The sequence below is a fragment of the Phoenix dactylifera genome, chromosome 2 (genome assembly GCF_009389715.1).
Source record: "Phoenix dactylifera cultivar Barhee BC4 chromosome 2, palm_55x_up_171113_PBpolish2nd_filt_p, whole genome shotgun sequence".
In the NCBI taxonomy this organism is placed as follows: domain Eukaryota; kingdom Viridiplantae; phylum Streptophyta; class Magnoliopsida; order Arecales; family Arecaceae; genus Phoenix; species Phoenix dactylifera.
Window position 1 is genome coordinate 3348222 of NC_052393.1, and position 22199 is coordinate 3370420.

The 22199-nt window shown below is 36.1% G+C and overlaps 1 protein-coding gene across 12 annotated transcripts in view; it reads left to right on the forward strand.

The window, feature by feature from the left end:
• LOC103706141 overlaps positions 1-22199 on the forward strand; it is a 74235-nt gene that overhangs the window by 1970 nt on the left and 50066 nt on the right. For 11 of the 12 annotated variants that reach the window (XR_001879399.3, XM_039117604.1, XM_017842543.3 and 8 more), the window contains exons 3-12: positions 9388-9483; positions 14583-14652; positions 14775-14908; positions 18641-18781; positions 18856-19013; positions 19165-19333; positions 19622-19720; positions 21180-21257; positions 21397-21456; positions 21552-21709. Coding sequence is in view for 11 of the 12 variants with exons in the window: in XM_039117604.1 (XP_038973532.1) it covers positions 9388-9483; positions 14583-14652; positions 14775-14908; positions 18641-18781; positions 18856-19013; positions 19165-19333; positions 19622-19720; positions 21180-21257; positions 21397-21456; positions 21552-21709 (1163 nt within the window). In the remaining variant the exon portion in view is untranslated. Of the gene's footprint in view, positions 1-9387; positions 9484-14582; positions 14653-14774; positions 14909-18640; positions 18782-18855; positions 19014-19164; positions 19334-19621; positions 19721-21179; positions 21258-21396; positions 21457-21551; positions 21710-22199 lie in introns of those variants that run through there. The other variant, XM_026804311.2, reaches the window with a different exon arrangement.

Sequence of the window (22199 nt, forward strand, 5' to 3'; positions counted from 1 at the left end):
TTGCTTAAACCTTCGTCTAAATATTGAATATCATTTTGAAAAAAAATTCTCAAAGTCCTTCCAATTTCGTTATTTTTGGCTTCAATGAATTAGAGATATGCAATAGGTGGAGGTTGAAGTAGTTGCTAGAAGCAACAAAGCATGTGTTTTTGATGAATGATTGGACCACAAGGTAAGAATAAAAAATTTGCTTGATTGGGTTTGCAGAGGTCAAGTGTTTAATCCATCTTTTACTTTCTAATGATGCCCTAGGTAGTAGATAGGATTCATATGGCTTTTGGCTAGATGATAGACTTGTCTTTAAAGCTTTACATTATCAATAATCATTTATGCAACCTTTGTCACTCTAATGCCTCGTTGACGCCGGAGTGCCTAGGATGCACATGCTGTTGCATGGGTTGCGGGTCTTGTACGCATGGGTCCCGGAAGCCAACATAAATTTTGTCTCGATAGAAAAGTTTAATGTTAGTTAATTCTAGGAAGTTTGATTTTTACGAGCTTTCTTTTTGGGAACTTCTGATGTTATTACAAAAGTTAGTAGTTAGAATTTTTTGAGTTAGAATAGGACTTGAAATCCCATATTGGAAAGTTGAACAAAAGAGGCTCCTTGTATTACTTATAAATACCCCTATTGGGGCTCGTCTTGTAATCATTCTTGCGATATTTGATATACTTGAGTTATCGATTAGTGAGAATTTTCTTGTGGAAATTATTCTTGCATTCTTTTTATTCTCTCTTTCCCCTTCCGGCGGATTCCTAGAGTTTGCGAACGAGCGTGTGAGAGTTGTTTCCTTGGAGTGGCTAGCTAAGGTAGTATTTTCGGTCTTGAAAGAGAGTAATCTGCCCCTGCTCCTCGTCCAACTACTGTCTGCTTGTTCTAACACTTTGCGTTCTACGTGCCGTAGGGTTTCTACCTTGCCACAATCGATTGCGTCGCCATATCCTTCCAAGTTAAAGTTTTCAGCCCAGGTTCAACGTCTCTCGGCATCACTCATCCTTGTCATATGTTTTCAGAAACTATCTTCTTGTCTTTTGGCAGTTGATTCGGTGTTTTAGAAGACAACTGTGGTACATGGGTGGGTGGTAGATGACCAGATAATGCTTAAGTGGAATGTGGATTCTTATGCAGCTTGTGTAATAATAAATAGAAAATTTAAAATTTATAAACATACACAAGCAATTAAGAATATAATGCAAACTAGAAACTAAAGGATATCAACTGTTGAATAATCAATACAGAGATGAAAGTAGCCAATCAGTTGAAAGTTAACATTAATGTGTAAATTGTAGCTATGTACAAATGCAAGAATGATAACAAGGTTTACAATTTGTCTAACATGCCTAACACTTCATTGTACTAAGTATAATGTCTGATCAGCCCTAACAGGTGTTCCAGGTTTAGGCAGGTCTTAGGACGCTTGCTAAATGTCCAACATGCATAAAATTGCTGTTTAAGCAACTTTGTCCTAGGAAGTGCTGTTATGATTATGCCTAAGGCTTGTTGGCTGCTTATGCAGCTCAAGTAGTTGCCTTTAGCGCACTGGCAAATATATAATGAACAATTTGACATGCACAATTAACCCAACGAAAATAATGATTATATTAGTCACCGATGTAAGCTTTGTACTGAATTCTTCGTTGTGGTTATGTAACTTGATTGATAGGCTCAATTTTTCTTACTAATCAACATAGTTTCTTTTTACATGAAGCATCCCCTAGAATTTGACAGCATCATCGGCGACAAGGTAACATGGGTCTTCTATGCAACGAAAGTTGACATAATGACTAAAGAACCTCATGGTAACATTGAAATGCTTGTCAGTATTCTATGTGCTTTGCACTTCCCACTCCTTTTCCAATGGAGCTAATGCATGCTTCCTAGAAATGAGGCATCACACTAACAACCTAAGATCACATAGAGAGGAAAACTTCTTGGGAAGCTGAATTACTTAGGCGATTCTTCCCTTTAAGTAACTAGTTAGCTGCTTAGAAGGCCTTTTAGATTTTGCAAATAGAATCCATTCATTTTCTTAGAGAACTCTAGAAGCTCTGGCACAATGCTACAGATGTTAAAGGAATCTAGTCCTATAGCTCTGTCACCATCCAGTAAATGCTGGAGAGTTTTTGAACTTCCAGTCTTACCTGGAGCATCCTTTTTATATTCTTGGCTTCATGCTTTTCTCTCTCTCTGTTTTTTTTTAAAGACATCCAGGGACTGACTTGCCATGGCATTGTGGTATCTTATATATTGTCGTATATATATGATCTTGCCTAGGGACTGCTGTGCTGTGACATTGTTGTAGTCTTTATGTAATGGATCATATTTGATCAAGGAGACCCACTTCACTAGCAGGGGCAGATCTAAAATTTGTTTAAAATATGAAAAATTGAAAATAGATGCTAAGTTTGAAATTACTTTAATTTTGATGTTTTAGGTTTTGCTGCAAAAGTTATTATGCTTTGCAAGTGATCCTTAACCCCAAACTAAAGAGAAGAGAACATGGAGCAAAGAAGAAAATGAATAAAGAAGAAGCCAAAAAAAGTTAATGAATTTTGTTAAAAAAAATTAATGAATTTTGTTAAACACACCTTAAATTTTTCTAGGGATGGCATTAAGCCTAATATATGGGCAATAATGTTTGACACTGCAAGAAACTGAGTTTTTATTCAAACAGCTCAATTAGCTAATTTAATTCTAATTCCATTATAACATTTTTAGACCATGATAACTTGGTCAAAATGAATGTGTGCTGTATTTATGGCAATTCAATAGGTGCATTTTACTGAGACACCATATAATTTTGATGTAGAAACAATCCAGAATGCCAAAGCCATGGCTATCTGAAATTAATTTTAGAATTTAAAATAAGGATGGAATCTGGAATATTTTCATATTACAATGCAAAAAATCTGCATGGGAACAAATTTTTGCTTCCAAAGGTTGTATTTCTACAATTTGGGAAACTTCTCAAGCCCAAATAAAGGGAGAATGACAAACAGGTAGAACAAGAGATTTAATATCTTTCATCCAACATCAAACTGTATGTGTCCTCTCTTCCTTTGTAGGTAAAGACAGTATGACTTACTAAATTTGAGTTCTTAATTAACTAGGATATTTCTAGACTCTTTCTTCCTATGAAGGAAGCATAATTAAGTAAAGTAACTAAATCCTTTAGGACTTTCTAACAATAGCAAACTTTGTGTCTTTACAACACTTGACTTAGAAAAGCCATCAAAGTGAACTCAAAGAATATCTTGAACTCTTTTGTAACTTAAGATAGACCTAGATTAGGGACACTGACAGAGCATAAGAAGGGCAAGGGGTTCAATTGCCCCCCACTCCCCTCTAGTTTTTGGACTTTTCTAATTATGGCTTGGTAATTTAAAATTTCGCTTATTTTGCCCCTTCTCAATGATGAAGCCTCATAAAAGATCGAAGCGTACATGTTGATTAAATATTAAAGAATTCAATTTAGATGTGATTAGATCTGAATCAATCAACAAAAGAAAAAAATTTAATAGAGCAAAGGAAAGAACAAGAAAAATATTATAATGGGAGGAGAGAAAGTGAGAGAGAGAAAAAGGGCCTACCTTTTTTTTTGTCTTTAATAAAATCCGCATATCAATTCAAAGACTATATTAGACTCGAGACCTCTGTTTATAACTAAGGTTTGGAAAACTGCCCGGTTTGGTATGAGTCATGCTTTTTGGTCTGAACGAAGGTGGTCTTGGTTCGTGGATCAGTAGAACTGCCTAGGTTGAGGGCGAACCATACCTTGAATGTCTCTAATGGCTCCCAAATTGAGAGGTTCGGAGTGAACCATTGTTAGTTTGTACCCAAACGTGTCAATTTAGAGGCAGGATGTACAAGGCATGCTCCTGCACTTTCGGCGTTTTCGACACGATTGCTTTGGAGACTAGCTTGGTGTTGATGCCATCCCCAAATTGTTGGGCATTGATGGCGATCACATAGAAGGTGAGGATGCTCTTGACGACTATCAAGAAGTCTCGGAGCTTGCCGCTCTGGTGGAGCTTGGAAGCGAGGTGAGCGTAACACTTCAAGAGGTGATGGGTGCAATGGTGGAGGTGGAGCCGCGGTTAGAAGGGGTGGTGAGGTTGCGATGGACATCGAGGAGGGGGAGGGTGGATGAGGAGGGGTTTGTGGGGAGTGTGAGGGTAGTGGCAATGGGAGCAGTGGGGAGGGGGACAAGGGTCTTGAGGAGGGAGGAGGTGACGTTTCTTTTTATAATAAAAACCACTTAGTTACATAATATGTTAATAAAGTATAACAAATTATCAGCGCTAAACATTTATATTAGTGGTTGATAGGTTTTGTTTAGTACGAAAGAGTAGGGGTTTGAATCTAAGCACATCTTTTATTAATTTTTTCAGCATCTAGAAAAATTATTTTTATCAATAGTTTTTGTATGCCATTTTTAAAATTGTAATTTTTTTTTATTGTTTGGATCATTTTTGTCGCTGAGTTTCTTTATGCTGTTAAAATATGTTTTACTGTCCAGAAAAAAAAAACTATTTTTGCTAAGGCTTTATGTATGTCATCGCTAAAATTATGTTTTAAGTTTCTTTTTAAATGCTAATATGAATGCCTAAAATTTATATAAGTAATTTGTATAGTGTATGATATATTATCTATGTGATTAATATGCATGTTTCTAATTTCAGCATGCACATGAAATCATAACTAGAGTAGTTCACTCGGTAGCCATATTGTTTCTAATTTTAGCATGCACATGAAATCATAACTAAAGATATGATATATTATCTATGTGATTAATATGCATGTTTTCAATTTCAGCATGCACATGAAATCATAACTAGAGTAGTTCACTCGGTAGCCATATTCTTTATCATTTAGACAAGAAAACATCATAAAAAAAGTCGAAAACCAGGATTTGGCGGCTAAAAAAGACCTTATCAAGGATTTTTAGAGCATGCATATTTGTACTTATTGATTCCTTCATCTGTTTGATCTTTGGTTCGGTGTGTACCATACCTACCTTGGTTGATAGGGGTCGATCCTTGGTTTTTCGAACCTTGTTTATCACAATAGTAAACCCCAAACCTATCACTAAGGCCGTATTTGGATGATGAATAGTTAACCGCCACTCTATAACTTAGCTATCGGTGCTCATCCCTTAACCAGCTAAGCAATAAATAAAGTTCTTTGCTCTTTGGTTGGTACTTACGACCCATCATTAGTGTCATCTTGCAAAAAGTTTGGGGATGGTAATAAAGAAACGATAAAAAATGCCACCTAGGGGTAAAAACGGTAGAGAAGATGTGGGTTACAGGGGGGTGAGTGGTGGTGGTTAAAGTTATTTCACCTTCCCCTAGTAATAACTTTAACCTGGTTATCTACTTTTTTGGTCCATTGATTGAATAAGGTTATTCACAACTTTCTGTATGGTGTTTGGCTGGTTAGCTGGATAACCTTATGTTATCTGCCCTCAAACTAGCATTCAAACACAGCCTAAAAGTCTAAAACTTACATGGGTACTATATCATATTTTGGCCATGAACAGTGTCATTACAAGACTAACTTGCTTAGCTATCTATTAAGGCTTCAGGTATTTTAGTCTCAGCCTTTGACTAATACAAAGCTGCTAAAGGCTAAAAATAGAAATTACAACTACAATTAAAAAGTAGATAGAGCTGTGCTGATTTTGATGATCAGCAACCTTTAGATGCATCATTTGCTTCTGTTGCACAGATCTTGTTCCTGATTCTTTTGGTGGTTGACAAGAATGGTCCCTGCCATTGGATTTCTAGAGTTTGATGATGGATAATAGTGGTTGTATGGTATTGATACTTGAATCTTTTGATGCATGATTGAATGGATTGAAGAATTGATGCTTGATTTGAATTATCTGATCATCTGGATTGGGTGCTCCTCATGTAGTGGCTTGATTGAGGGAGATGAAACCAGCAAGTCTGGATACACAAATCCTTTGCTTGGTGAATTCTAGTGGACATCTGATTCGATCATAACCAATTCTTTCACGATTGGATCTTCAACTAGTGTCTTTATATCCTGGACTTCAGCTTTCATGGGTTATAATCACCAGGAAACAAACTCCTTATTATTTAATGGTTAACTTTACCTTCAGCACTTCAATGTATGCTGAGACCCCAATGGAAGGTTGTTTTGGCTGCTCTAGAGCTTCCAGGCATTTGAACCTTTCATCTAACCATATCTTGGAGAACTTCATCATAATCTTCATTTCTTGTACTCACAGGCATAGATTCAGATTTCAGGGCTATTGAAGGTTTCTTGAAGCAAATATGTTGCTTGGATCTGTTTGCTCTAATACCAAACTGATGCAACCTTGTAAAAGATTAAAGGTTAACCATTGATTTTATAAACTGAATTTAATGTAGATCTGGTTAGGTCTGAATCAATAAGCTAAAGAGAGGAATTAATAGATAAAGTGAGAGAGTAAGAGGAAGATTAGGAGGAACAAGGGGAAGAAAGAAAGAGGAGAAGAGAATAGGGCCTATGGCCTACTCTAACTCCAGTAAAACCTGCATATCAATTTTAAGACTCCTCTATATAGACTTGAGATCTCTAAGTATAACAACAACAAAACCCTGAACCTATCACTAAAACTTAAATTCACAAAATACCCTTTATAAGCATCTGGTTACTGTTCATGGGTATTGTAGCATGAATAGTACTGTGAACTGTATTGTTACAGTACTTTGAATTGTTTATCTATTTATGATGGGTTCAAATGTTTTAATCTCAAGCCAATTGACAAACACATAACCCACAAAAGACCAAAAATAAACAGAAATTACAGCAAAAATAAAAAATAGATAAATCTATGGTTGTTGTGTTGATCAACAATGCCTTGGATGCATCACTCAAAAACTAAAGCTTTATTTCTGTTTTTAAATTTAGAAGATCTTAATTTGCCCCCTAATTTGGAATTTGGGTTGGAGTTGGGATCTCCAGAATTCATACTTAAAAATTGTCTTGCATGCAATCACACCTCTTCACAGTTGGAACGAAGGGAAACATGCTTTAATAGTGGCCTCAGCATTCATATGTATTTTCTCCTTGCAAATAACAAGGGATAATTGTTCAGAGGCACAAGTTTCTTAATGATACCATCGAGGCATGATTATACTTAATCTAATTTTCTCAAAATGAATATATTACATATTCAGCTTCCACTTTTACCATTCTGTCCATACTTGTGGCCTAGCTTTGGTTTTTTATGGTGGATTTGCAGTACTCAATTATTTCCTAAAATTTGAACTAGAACTCTCCACAATCATGTGTTTTTTAGCTTCTACTTTTACCAATCTGTCCGTACTTGGGGCCTAAATTGGATTTTTTTATGGGGATTTGCAATATTCAATTACTTCCTGAATTTTTAACTGGAACTCCCACAATCAACACAATCACAGGTTTTTAGAGGTGTTTGAAATACTTCCTCAATTTTGAAAAAGTGCACTTTTCAGTAGTATCCAAACTATTATGATATATGAATGCATCCCAACACCAGCAGTAAGCAGTATGTGATCCTCTCTCTTTCCAAAAGGAGAAAGAAAGTTTTTCCTAGGAACCATGACGGAAGAAAGCTCTAGTTATCCAACTCTCTATGTTAGATTTTGTCATGGGGCTTTTGATTGTTTCTTTTTTCAAATACACTAAATAATAATTTATGAATTGCCTTCACACAATTGCACTTGATGTGAATATAAAATTTTGATTTACCATTCATATTTGCCATCCAATGCTCCCTTTCCTAGTTAACTCGACATTGGAAATACTTTAAAAAAATATTTGCAATATGCAAAAGAACTAATTATCTATTAAAAATCTATTTATTATTTAATTATTAACATTTTTAAGTAAGGAAGTAAATTAGTAGATCATTAGTTGTTATCCTTGCCTCCCCTAAATCAAAATCCTGACTCCGCCACTGAGTGGGAGCCTAAAGTAGGATCTAGCTAATCTTCTTTCCTAGAATACGACTCTAAAAGCTGCTAGAAAAATGGCACGAAAATTAAAATAAGGTCACAATAAAATGACCTATTTAATAGTAGATTCCCAAGACTCAATAAATAAGCATGGTAACTCCATTCAAACATAATATTTAGCGAAAAATGGATGTCCAAATCTCAATTTATGGCCTTAGAAATTTATGATAAAACTTTCAATTGAGTATACGAAAATTTAAAATAATATTAAACTAAGGACTCATCTAAACCTAATCTACTAGCTAACCTTTGACTTTGCTAGATGATTCTTCTAGGCACAGATTGTCCTCTAGTTCTATATTGACTTCTATCCTTGTGCTGCTCCATTGTTGGATTGGCACAAAATGATAAATGGATATCAAAACAGGACCTTCTTGCATTTAATGAGTGACATAATTACTTCATCTTGATTAATTTCACAAGGTCTTCGATCACCTATTGGAGGCAGAGAATGTTGGGTTGAAAGATTCGGCCAGGAACATATCATTATATGACCAATTTTTTAGTCACAATGATGGAATAATAACATCTATTTGATAGATCAACAACTCTCTATTTTCATAATGAATACTCCTACTCTATATTTTTGAAGGACAAAATTTATTGAAGGGATGCATTGGTCTTCAATTATGGGATCTCTAGATGGTTGATCTTTGACTGCTGGTTATTCAGTTGTCAGATCTTCAATCACAGGGTTTTCATGTAGTGGGCTTTCTGCTTGAAATTCTTCTGCCTTATTAATCCTTCTTCTTCTTGTGATGCAAAGAAAGTTCAGCATCAGTAGGTATATCTGATTTTCTTCATCAAAGTGGTAAGCTCGATAAAACTTCTTATCCAATCTAGCAAACGTTTGCTGACTATAATCTGAGATCGATCAGACATTTATGTGGAAAATTTGCTGCAAGAAATGTTAATAATGCTCTGAATGTAGCTCTTCAGCCTCAAATTGAATAAAATGGGGAATTAAAAAATAAACATCTAAAGTCGTATCATACTAATCTACCCTCTGAGGAACCAGATTTTAATCTAAACCATTGATGTGACTAGGTGATCCTAGTAATTTAATCATACTATAACACTCAATTTTGACTTCGACAGATACATATTGAAAGTTTCTGCTGATCAACCATTAATTTGAGATTCTTAGGTGGTTAGCTTGGCATTACAATTTGCTGTGCATATTGAATTTAGCTTCTTAGTACTTCTGATATTATCTGCTTAATCAAAATTTTATAGTGCAGCGAAGTAATTCATTTGTCTTCTTTTGTCCATCATTTTTTGCCTACTAAATTCTCTTTAACAATTATATTCTTGCTCTTATTTTAACCAAAGGTTGGTCATAACCATGCTAAGAATATATTTTATGGTATTCTTTAGTCCTTAGATGAGGTGCAGTCGTACATTCTTGTCAATAGGACTTGCGGATTGAACAAGTCAGTTGCGGATATTGAAGGTCATGATTTTCTTCATTTGGTAAGTAGCTTCTTTTCCTATTTCTGAAATTTCGTATTTTTATCTTCTTCTTGTTGATATAATTCAATGATCAGTTTTTTCCATTTTGATGCATTTGGAAATATGATGTGTACTTATCCTACCTTTTGTCTTATTATTTATTGAAAGCTACCCAACTTTTCCTATCAGTTATCTTTTTTCTTCTGAATCTTAAATTAAGTCATTTTTGTTAGAGAGGTCCTATTATAAGTCTTTACTGCATGACTATAAAAAAATGCAGCTCTAATCTTTAAAGGACATTGCATCTTGTGCCATGAAGACTTTATTGTTAAAGCTTTATTTTTTCATGTGCATAGAGACATGCGATACATACTTATGTGTTTTAGAACTTGTATTATTGATTGAACTGAAAAAGTGTTTGGGTTATGGATTATGGGTTCAACTATTAGGTTATCTGAAATATGACATCATTGCCACATGATAAATATCTTAATTACTAATTAATTATAAATAAATATTAAAAAATTAAATATATTAAAAATATTCATAATGTCTACCATCATGAACACTAGGGTGATATAATGGTGAGATCGAATGACCTTCACTTCTAATTAATAATTAGCAGAAAACTAGAAAAATTAAATATATGTAAAGAATGCAAAAGTATCTATTGATGAAACCTAAATGGAATATTGATGAGAAACATGTCTTAAAAAAATCTTTAGTCATGTCATCTTGAACTGTGGAGGGACAATGGAAACATCTTGTGACCAGCTCCGCTTATTCCTAATTAATAATTAATCATAAATAAAAAAGGAACAAATAAATATATAGAAAAATCTCAAAATGTTTAGTATTTTGAATTGTACAACAATAATGGTGAGATCCGATGGCCCTAGCATGTTCGCCTGGTGGGGCTGAGTTAGTCATGCAACCAATAGATACTATGACCAGTTAGATCATGCTAATCATTGTAGGATCCAACAGATTTATGGTTGGAGATAGTATCATTTTTTTCACCGGGTTTCTATATTTGTAGTTGAGTAATTTTAGTATGTTTCCTTATTATTGAGTACAATTTTTAGTGTGATTTTGTTTTGGGTTTAATGCTCGAATTAGGCGTCAAGTTCTATAGATGCTTCTCTAGTGTATTCTATGGTGGAGTTGATTTTACATATTAGTAAAATTTCGAAGAGAACTTCCTACACAAAGCCAAGGGTTCTTCAATTTATGATTGAATGTTGAAGAGTAATACCGGTGATCAAATCGCCCTTCACTCTTCAAGCCATGTTAATTGGCACCTACTTAAAGAGTCTTCACATTTAGAGCAAAAAAGTTTCCATCCGTGCTAAAAACTATAGGATGCGCCTCTTATGTTTCCTGGCCACCAAAGATGGGGGCAAGGTTCTCAAAACTTGTACCGGGTGCCGTATTAACAAGGAGTTGGGTTGAACTATATGGTGTGATACTTTACCGTCACAGTATGTTGGTAGGATGCCCGTACCCTTATCAAGAGGGAAAAAGGATGGAAGAGGGATGGAGGAAGGGAGATTGGCGGAGCAACCGACGGGGGTGTTCGACCAGGGGGATCCATAGGGGCGATTGGCTAGGGCAACATACAAAGGCATTTGGTGAGGGAGATCGTAGGGTCGATCAACAAAAATGAGTTGCTAAAGGTTGGCATTGGTGGCATTGGTGGATGGGGAGCTAGGGTTTCAAAGATGAGAAAATGAGAGAGGGATCAGTACTAGTGAGATGGGGCATCTTATATTAAAATATTGGTTTGTCTCGGGCTAATCGAACAAAATCAGTTCGATCTAAGTGAAACCCATCGGTTTGGACTAGTTTTGACTGGTTCGGGCTCTCTCCCTAATTGAGCCTGCATACTGACCCTATTTTGCATCAGTTTGATTCGATGCCTTGAATCGTTAATTCGAGTCAGTATTAAAGAGCTCGAATTAGTGTTTCACTTTTAGAAGTGTTAATAGAATGGGGGAATCGAGCTAGTTGTGAACCCTTTTGATTAGTTATTGGCTTTGATGATTCAAGGTGAATGTAATGGTTAGGAGAGTGAGGTGAAGGGGACCAGCCCTCATTGTCGGTGGAACCGTCCCGAACTGCCCAGTTCGGGGCGTCTCGAGCTGTACTGGCGGCGAAATCGAGACCAACGATGGAGGGAGAGAAAGAGAAGAAAAAAGAGGAAAAGAGAGAGAGAGAGAGCGGGGGAGGGAGGGAGAGGGAGAGGAAGGAAAAGAGAGGCCTGAGAGCTGCCATGCAGAGGAGGCGGAGGCCGGGGAGCCCATTGAATTAAGTAAAGTCTGCAATGGGTTTGCCGACTTTCACTTAAAATTCACAAAAATAAAAGGGGGCTCGTTTCAGGCCCCTATTTCAAACAAAATAGGGGACCAGAGGCGTAGCCCCTCCTCTGCGCGGTGGCTCTTCGGCCTCCGCTAGCCTCCCTCGGCCTCCTCCTCTCTCTTTTTCTCTCTTCCGTTCTCCCTCTCTCCTGCCTCTTCTATTGTGTCGGTACAGGGTCGGCATGACACGATGCGGTGCCATACCGACTGGTGCCGTTGGGCAACCAGCCTGGAACTGGCACAGCAGACGTTGCCAGCCCTTGGCCTGACCATCCATTTTGTCCCAATAAACATGCATGCTTCAATTGTTAAATCAACTTCTTTCATTTTCAGGTACCTATTGGACAACACTTCTTGACTATCTAGTTATTTCTTTGTGTCAAGATTGACTCCCATAACCCAACACCAACCCATGAGGCCCAAGCCTAGAGATGACTCTTGTCCATCTCCATTCGTAGCCCTCCCCTTTCCATGTATCCTCCAACCAGTCCCCCTAAGTCTCTTATTGGATCTTTCCCTTTTATTTTTGTGAACCTCTCACAAGCACGTTGCCACTTCCTCTTTGTACTAAAATTGTTTCTGTCTGTCAGTGATCAAATGTAGCATGATGTCTCACTTCGTCCATCCATCTCTAAGTTGGTGTTGGTGAGTGTGAACATTGTGAGATGGTGGTGATGTGTGTCATGCTTCGCTTTTATGGGTAGATGGGGAGAAGAATAGCATTTTTAAGAGAGTATGAGAATTGGCTAGGCTGTAAAAGAACAAAATGGTTCATTGAATTGCTAGCTAAACGATTGAAAATGGTTCATGTTGGTTCTTGTTGGATGATGGGCCTAGGGGTAATTTTGATTATAGACGTGGCTGATTAATTGTTTGATTACAATCAGCTCGTTTGGTGTGATTCCTAATATTCTAATGCATAAGCATATTGTAACAATACTCATATTAGATACATATATTTAAAGTTTGCAATATCACTTTCAATACCCGGTTTGGTACCATGTTGTAGTGCTGGTACGGGTTAGTTCGGCATACCGGCACTTGGTTTAGCCTTTGTATCGGGTATCAGTTTGGTATCTATACGGTACAATGTGCTTGGTATAAGGCAAAACTTGCGCATACACACACACACACACACACACACACACACACACACATATATATATATATCCAGGAGTGTGCATGGACATGACTTTTCTTATCAAGCTCTAAAAGTTTTAATGATGTCTGGATACATAAAATTTATGAGCGTATAAGATTTGAGAAACACTTTAACAATTAACACTTGCCATTTTGACCCAACCAGAAAAACCATTTGAGTTGGAAAGTTGACTATTTATTTTAATGGAAGTTGAATTTTTGAATGCTTTTATTGGATTGATTGTGGAGTGGCTTCTTATTTACATGTAAGATCTTAACTAAATGCAATTTTTACACATTATATTCTTGCAATAAGGGTTGCCTATAGTAGTTTGCCTATTTGTTGTCTTGAATAGTTTGTTTTGCAGTTTCATTGGACTTAACCAACCTAATCTACTGTACCAACTTATTGCCATGACCAACCTGGGGGAATTGACCTAATTAATTAATTGTCTAGAGACCAACCTGTCTTGAGGAAGGGAAGCTTGGACAAGGATTTTCTGGGTATCATTGGTATTATACTGCAAGTGTGACTTCCATGTGTCTTAATTGCTGTCAATCATATATTTTGGAAATTCTGAACCCTATGATCCTTTCAAAAAACCTATGGTTTTGTTTGTAGGCAAATCTTCCTTTTTTCCTTGACATCAAGTTTGTACATGTTTTTTAAGCTTGGAGTAGATCTCAAGCTTGCTTGTTATTTGAGCTTCTAAACCTCATAAACATTTCCAAAGCTTGTGGTCTATGGAAGTTTCAACTATATATTTGGCTTGAATTTTAAAGTTCTGTATTATGTATTTTTGAAATCTATAACAATTTTAAAATCTTTACTTACTTGTTTGGAGGTATAGACCTAATTTAGTTTTGAAATATTATAATTTTCTATTTGAAATCAAAATCATGTAACTTTTGAATCGCTATTTTGAGCACGCATGATTTGTCTTGAAATCATGTCTTTATCACAATCTTCTGTAGATAGTCTTGAAGTGGAATTTATGTTTTCCATTGGAGCCTTTTCGATAGAAATGCCATGGTTGCATGTGCCAGTTTCTATTTAAAGTGAAAAAATGACATCATACTTGAAAGATGTATCTGGACTGTCACTCAGATGGCATATAAGTGACCTCATTTAAAATATCAATATGTGGCCTCATCTGATTTGTTTATGAGGATAGAAGGGAACCTTTGGCCATGTGGTATAAGCGGACCTCGAGGATATGAATGACCTCACTCAAATTATCCACGAGGATATAAATGGCGGCATCTGCATTGGCTCTGCGAATATAGGTGCCATTTCTGGTATGTTAAAACCTTCAATTAGTTACTCGTCTAATTGAATTGGGTGTCTTTGATTGTTCCTTTGACACATCTCAGATTTTGAATTAGTTTACAGCAAAGGGAATGAAGGAGTGGCTTGGTCGTTTTGTTCTATGATTTGGCGAAATCTCCTTTATAGTCATCAGATATTTGTTATCAACAATGTTTTTCTGTTTTGCACTATTGTTTTGCACATGCTTGTGCACCACACAGATGTGAGCATGTGCGTGTATTATGGCATTGGTCTCTTTTTTGTTATTTTGCCTTTGCACTAAGTACTGGTGTTGTTTTGTTTTGATTTTGAAGATATTGCTTCAATATTACCTTGAGAGGCAGTGCTTGTTGAAATGTATCAGACGAATCTTCGTGCATGCTTGTAAGTCTGACACCACTTATCAAAAATAGCTTTGATTTTCATCCTTGAATGTTCAGTATCTTTCTATGTTAAATTGCTGTATATCATTTCTGTGTTACTAAAGTGAGTAAATTTTTATGCAGTGTACATGGAGAATGGGTCTTGTTCAACTGAAGCTGTTAGAGGAGAGGCTTTGCAATTAGTTTCTGATGGGTTGGAAATGAAGCTCTTATCCATCTTGAAAGATTTCCTTTCTTCTGTATTTTCTGAGAAAACTGTATGTTTGTTTCCTTATTCTATCACATGTCCATTGAATATTTATGTTTTTGACTGCAAAAATACTGAGTACAGTTGTAATTGCACTTTCTGTTCATGTTATTATTTACTTGAACATGAAACAACTTGGAAAAAATGTTCACTTTCCTCTTGGTTGTTTGTATGCTACATTTTTGCTTGATGCTTCTAGAGTTGCATGTATTTTTTTATGGGGAGGAATGATTGAATAGTACAACAAACTTAAATGATATGCCTTTTCTTGGTTATTTTGTTTTTGTAAATGGCGTGTTTTACAAATGAGCTCCATTAGCTAGTTTATAAGTCATGCTTCTTATTGTAATCACATGTGTAACCAACTGATTGTATTCCAAATTTATGGAGTTGGATTTGTAAATTCTTGTTTACCATTCTTTTCTATTAAGGGCTACAACTGCTATAACTGTTACTTTTTCCATCTCTCATCTCGCAACTTTGTTCTGCGTTATATCTTTCCTAATCCATCAATGCAAGTTTCTCCTCATTAAGACCTTAGATCTTTGTTGCCCTATGAATTCATTCTTACCCTGCCCTTCCTATTAAAACCCACCTCCATATTTGCATCTTTGCAATGCCTTGCTTGTTTGCATTGACTTGCCATATTGCTTTAAATCTCTGATCTGCATTATCTAGCCAGCCTTTCTGCTTTACATTGGTTCTCTACTAATGATGCAGTCTTAGTTCAAATGAGTTCATGGGTTGAGAATTTAATTTTGAATCCCCTCCCCCTTCCCCTCATCTTTTTCTTTCTTTTTTTCTTTTGGTTGGGGGGCGGGGGCGAGGTTGATCACAATTGGACCTTTCAAGCATCGGATATTGAGATCTTGGGATCCATTTTGTCTGTAATATATGTTATTGGAATTCATTGGTGGGATACATAAGGCTTCACATGTGTCTGGCTAAATTAATTTTATGGTTTAGTTTAATTTGTGCAAATTATGGCATATATGTAATGTATTTGTGTATAGTGAATCATCACCATGAGATTGAAGATGAATCAATGAATTTTTTTCTTCTATGTTCTTCCTTCTTAGTGTTTACTTTTACTTTCGAGGCCTGAGGAACCACCTCCAAAACGTGGAATCTTTTCCTGCATTCTGTATTTAATCTCTTACACAATATTTTCTATGAAAAATTTAAATAAATTAGATTTATTGCAAAAGAATCAAATATGAAAATAATTCTAAGTTTCTTCTCTTTGGGGATTTGATCAAGTCTGGATCTACATCTATTTGATACCAGACCTGAAAAGTCTTAACATATTTGTGATTCGTTGATTGTGAAATGAGGCCTCAAAAACATGAGGCGTTGCTGAGGTGTCAGTTTAATGGGTACATTGTGCTTTGCTTGGATCAAGATTTCACTAGATTTGAAAAAGCTTGAGCAGCTGGGGTGACAACATTATTAGTTTATTCTGTTGATTAAAAGGACAATAACTTTTGCCCTATTAGCTTTCTATGTGCATGGATACAATGGATGCATGCCTAGTTGATGAAGACTCAAAGTTGAAGATCCTTAGAGTGAAGATGGATTTCAATAATGACTAATTGGGGTTTGTGGGTGTTAATATTATTGCATGGAGTATGGACAATGATATTGGGATATACCATTATACTTTGTGTTGCATCCATTGCCGTACTGGCATCCTGCTCCATAGCTTCCAATCTTTCCACCTTCTAGTTAAGCATGGGCACATTTATGCTTTTTGTTTGATTCTTAGATGGTTTTCTATTTTTTAACTTTTATTTCTTTTTTCTTATAGTATCACATTTTTCTGTGATTGCTCCGTTCTTTATCTGTATCTATCATTTGTCTTGCTTATCATTTTCAATGGCATGTGTATCTTAGATTTTCCTTTTCCTAATTTTTGTGTCACCTAGTATTCCAGATATAATCTCTCAGATTCGCTAATCTTCATTGACCTCTACATATTTATTATTATTATTAATTTATTATTATTATAATTATTATTATTTATAGTCATTATTTTTTCACTGTTTTTGAGTTTGACTTTAAAAACTTTACTTACTTTGCAGTATTGGACGAGCCTACATTGCTAACATGCACATTTACCATTCATTGTTCACCCTGATAGACCATTTGTTGGTACAAGGAATTTTCTGTCTACTCATCATTGAATTTGTACTGGTTGTTTGAATGAAAATTCTTATTTTGATATAGGATCTAAAATATTTTTTGTAGTTGATTGTTTGCCAATTATACTAGTTTGCAGTAGTTGATTGTTTGTCAATTATAGTAGCTTGCAGATAGAACAGTAATGAAGAGTTTGACAAATGGGCTGATTTGCACCCCCCCCCCCCCCCCCCCCCCCCCCCGCGCGCAAACAAAAAAAAAAAAGAAAAAAAAAAGAACTCTCTCCTCCCTCCCCCCACCTCCACTCCCTACTCATTTTATGGGCAAGGCTTTACTGCAATTCTATTTTTAATGAAAAGCAGAAATTAGACAATTAGTGATTTTTGTGCTAAATAGTGCAGGCAACTTTGGGTGCATCACATTGGGTATGTATGCTGTGAACTTTATTTTCCAGTAATCAAGAGAGTTGTGATGAAGCAAGTGGATATAGATCAGCATATTTTGAATGCTTATTTATAAACACTCAGTGGAAGGATAAATTGTTGAGGTCTTGTGGCCAACAAGAAGTCATGAAACTGATCTGCTTTCGATTCTGAAGAGTGGTGGAACCAGTGAGTTGGTTGTACAGTTTGGGACTTTGGCATGGCTGATAGGAAGCCAATTTTTATTAACATTTTGATCGCTTGAATTCAGTAACATGGCAGTGTAGAGAAACTCAGTATTTCCACTTGTAACTTGTTGCAATGTATGCACAAAAATAAATATAACAATTGATTACCAAAATTGGAAATATCAGGGTTGGATTGTAAGACACAGTATGAGGTATTTTCTTATCATAATTCAAGAATATATTTTGAATTATTCATAATGATATGCAATATCTAATAAATATGGACTTCAAAGTAATACTTATGCTTGATGATTAGAACATGCATATATCAGATTAAAAAACTAGGATTCCCTTCAGATTTTTTTCTTTAAACTTTTAGTTCATTGAGCCTTTCTTTTAAGTCCTTTGTGGACATGTGTGGTGAATTTTGCTGTACAGACTCCCCATCGCTTGATTTATTGGGTTTATTGGATGGTATCGGCACTGGTGGGGAGTAAAATTGTTGGGTGCGTATTGGATTGTAGGCGTGCAATGAATTTTGCTGATGTCTTCAGAATTGGGTTTTGGAGAAATCTGTTGGCCATAGGTACGAAATAATAGTGGAAGTGATATCCTTATTTAACCTAGGTGGATGGGTAAATTTTGTCGTTGTTTTGTGAAATGTTGTAATTTGTTTGTGTACAAATGTCTATGTCAGTGTTGCACATTTTCTTCTGTATCTTTCTTTTTTCCCCCCTGACTTCTATTGAATATTTTCTTATATAATCCTTACCATTAAAAAGCAAATTGGACTGCTCAAAAGTGCTTCTTCTCTTATGGATGATGAGATAGATATTGAGTTCTATACTTCTGCTGACTGCTCCTGCATATTCTTCTGGTGTTTACACTTTCATTGTGTTTTCTGATCTTTGTTTTTCCCATTGATGCAGTCAGTTTTCGTGCTTATGCTTCATTTATTTATTCGTCTTCTGTTATTTGGTAATTTCTTTTTAGGAAGTTGACTTCATGGTTCTGTGGGTGGAAGAAACTTTGATCGAAGTTAACTTGGTCTTGGACATTTTGTTCCTTGCTTACTATGATGGCTTTTGTGGCTGCGAAGCTGGGCAATGGAAAAGTTTATGCTTGCTTTTCAAGGTAAAGCAGCTTTATTTTGTGCTAGGCTGAAAGTTTTTGAGTGTTTTTTGAGTGTTTTTAATTATAAATTCCAGGATATATTATGTGGTTCATTTAACATCAGAAGGCTAGCCGTATCAGTTGAAGCAAGAAATTCATTTTTCCATGCAAAGGCTCAGCTACTCCTTATTCTTATTGAAACCATGGACTTAGAAAATCTCCTTGGGATGGTTCATGATGAAGTGCCTTTCAGGTTTGTATTAAAATGTTAATCTTTTCCTTACATGTTTCTTTTAATCTTTTTAATTTATTCGGTAGCAGCAGTTCTGTTTTTTATGTATTGTGAATCCCAGTCTTGCAGTTTTGCCTTATTTTAGCTGTTTACTTAGAAAGATGTTTATCAGGCAGGGTTATTCTGCATTTACATTGTCTGATATTCAAGAGATGGATGCTGAAGTTTCAAGCTTTACTGACTTGGGAACAATAGAAGCCGGGCCTTTGATTCTTGCCTGGGCGGTGTTTCTCTGTCTACTATTGTCTCTTCCAGATAGACAAAATAGTGGTATGCTCATGGTATGTGTTCCATATGGTTGTTTCTTTTTATACTTATTCGTATCGTTTTTACATCAAGACATTCACTTGCATATTTTTGGAAGTTTGATCATATTTTTAGCAGATTGATCCCATATTTACATTAAGACATTCACTTTGCATATTTATACATCAAGATATTCACTGCGTTGTCTCTCTTCCAGAGAGACAAAGTAGTGATATGCTTATAGTTGTGTTTCATATGTATGTTTTTTATTATATTCATTTATATCATTTTTACATCAAGACATTCACTATTCATATTTTTAGGAGATTGATCATACCGAGTATGTCCGTCAAGCCTTCGAAGCTGCTCCATTCAATTATTTACTGGAAATTGTTCGCAGTGACACTTTAAGGAACTCAGATGTAAGTTTTTTATGCTCAAACTTCTATTACTGTTAAACTTTGCACCATGTCAATGGTTCAAATCCTGTGGGACAGGGCCATCCCGGTTTCCATGGAATATGACACGTCACCGTCTTGTCCTTTCTCGACACTTGGGACGGGGAATGTCTCGGGACGTGCTGAGCAGGTTGCTGGGACGACATGGGATGTCCCGCCCCGACACTCAGTACTGTGCCTCGTCCGGACATCTCTTGGGACATCCCACTTGGATTTGAATTATTGCCTTGTATAAGTGATAATTGGCTGGCTACGTTGCTACTGTAATTGCTAAATGTGCATGCCAAAAAATCCATCCTATATGTGTAAGTGGTCCTTATGGTCATATGCTGTGTTGGAGCATGCCATCATCCACTTGCAAGTGTCCACCATGCTTGTGCTGTGTTTGCAAGGGAACATGTTCTGAAATCTATAATTCTTGCTTTGTAAGTTATAAATGGCTTCTTTTGGTGCATTTTTAATTGACTGTGAATATATGCCAAAATCTTCACATATGTGTGAGTGGGCCTCACTGTTTCCTTTAGTGTATTGGAGCTTGCCCTGGTTTGCTAGCATGTGCCCTACTGGTGATACACCCATATGTTTCCTGTGTGTTGGACTGTCCATGCATGTGTTTGAGCTGTAGCTCTGATCTCCCACTTATGATTAGAAAAACAAACGTTATATGATCAAGAACTCAAGATATTGCCACTTCAATCTCAGTACAACCTGTACTTGACTTTGATGAAATCGCACTTGGGACTGCAAATGGGTTTTAGCCATTCTCCACACCTAGCCTGGTTCATGGCTGGCACTGGATTGGAATTGGCTGAGCATAGTTGATCTCAAGTTGCATAAGTGTTGCATGTTGACCTGTCTCAAAAAGGTACTTTGGTAATGTACTCTGTTAAGTGTAATGTGCCATTTTAAGCCAGCCAATAGATAGAAAAACAATCCTTATATGATCAAGAACTCAATATATCGCCACTTCAATCTCAAGACAACCTCTACTTGACTTCAATGAAATCACACTTGGGGCTGCAAATGGATTTTGGCCATTCTCCACACCTAGCCTGGTTCATGGCTGGCACTGGACTGGAAATGGCTGAGCATAGTTGATCACAAGTTGTATGAGTGTTGCATGTCGACCTATCTCAAAAAGGTAATTTGGTAATTTTCTCGGTTAAGTGTAATGTGCCATTGTAAGCCAGCCAAAATAGATAGAATACTATGGTCCACTTTATCATGCTCCAAATATTAGAAGTATGATTCTCTTCTGATTAAGTTAGTTTCACATTATTAGCAAGTATTCATTTTACTCATTAAGGTTCATTCTGATTATTCCTGTCATGCTGATCTCAGCCGTATGATTTGAAACATCCTGACTGTGGTTTGGTGCCATGTTTATATTATATTTTAAGTACTTGTAAAACTAATGTTCCAGGGCCTTGTTTCCGGTTTCTTTAACGTCTTGAGAACATTCATTTCAGCGTTTATTGCCTCCTATGAGCTGTCAAATCAGGTATTTTTTAGTTTGTTTATTTGCAGATGGAACAAATTTATCGTTTAATGTGGAAAACTTTTTCTTGTGTAATGTATCCACAACTGAATGAAATTCTTCTTATGGTAAACTCGGTATGCTAAACTGTTTTCTCTCCCAGGTGGAGGACAACACTCTGAACGTAATCTTGAATATCCTTTGCGAAATATACAATGGAGAGGTTTGAGCGCATAAAGTTCAGTGATTGACAATCATTCTCTCTATGGCCATCAGTTTTGCTAATTTCTTTGTTGGTGTCATTCTCTAATGATTCAGGAATCACTATCCATGCAATTCTGGGACAGGGATAGTTTTGTTGATGGTCCAATTCGTTCTGTCCTTTATATGCTAGAGAGAGAATATCCATTTCGTATTGTTGAATTTGTTCGCTTGTTGTCAGCACTTTGCGAAGGAATTTGGCCTGCAGAATGTGTGTATGTGGCCAGTTTTATTTTTTTTGCTGTCTCTGTATGTTAACTGCACAATAATCATGTTCTTGGTCTTTAATTGTCGTGTTTATCTATATTTGTCCCCTTGTAAGAGATATTGGACTTCATCATGATCATTATAGATTTCTTGCTTGCTTGGTAGTGGATAAAGTTGCTGGATGCTTATGTTATCTACTTTGGTTTTTGAAGTGGTTGCCTTATAACATTGACATAATTTCTTACTTCTGTAATGTGCTTGTTTTAAAGCCAATTACTAAATTAGCCTTGTAGCCAAGAGCTAGCTTTGTCTGTTGTTCAGCGAGAATCATTAAAAATCTTCATATGTTGTTTGACATTTGGTTCCTTTTTTTACTTCAAAAGGAAGAAATTCCATTCCCTTTCTGTTTTATTCTTTAGATTTTAAACCACTGATTTATTATTGTATGCCCATTTACTTCTAGTGGATAGCGATGTTTGCATTCAACTGGATTTAAAT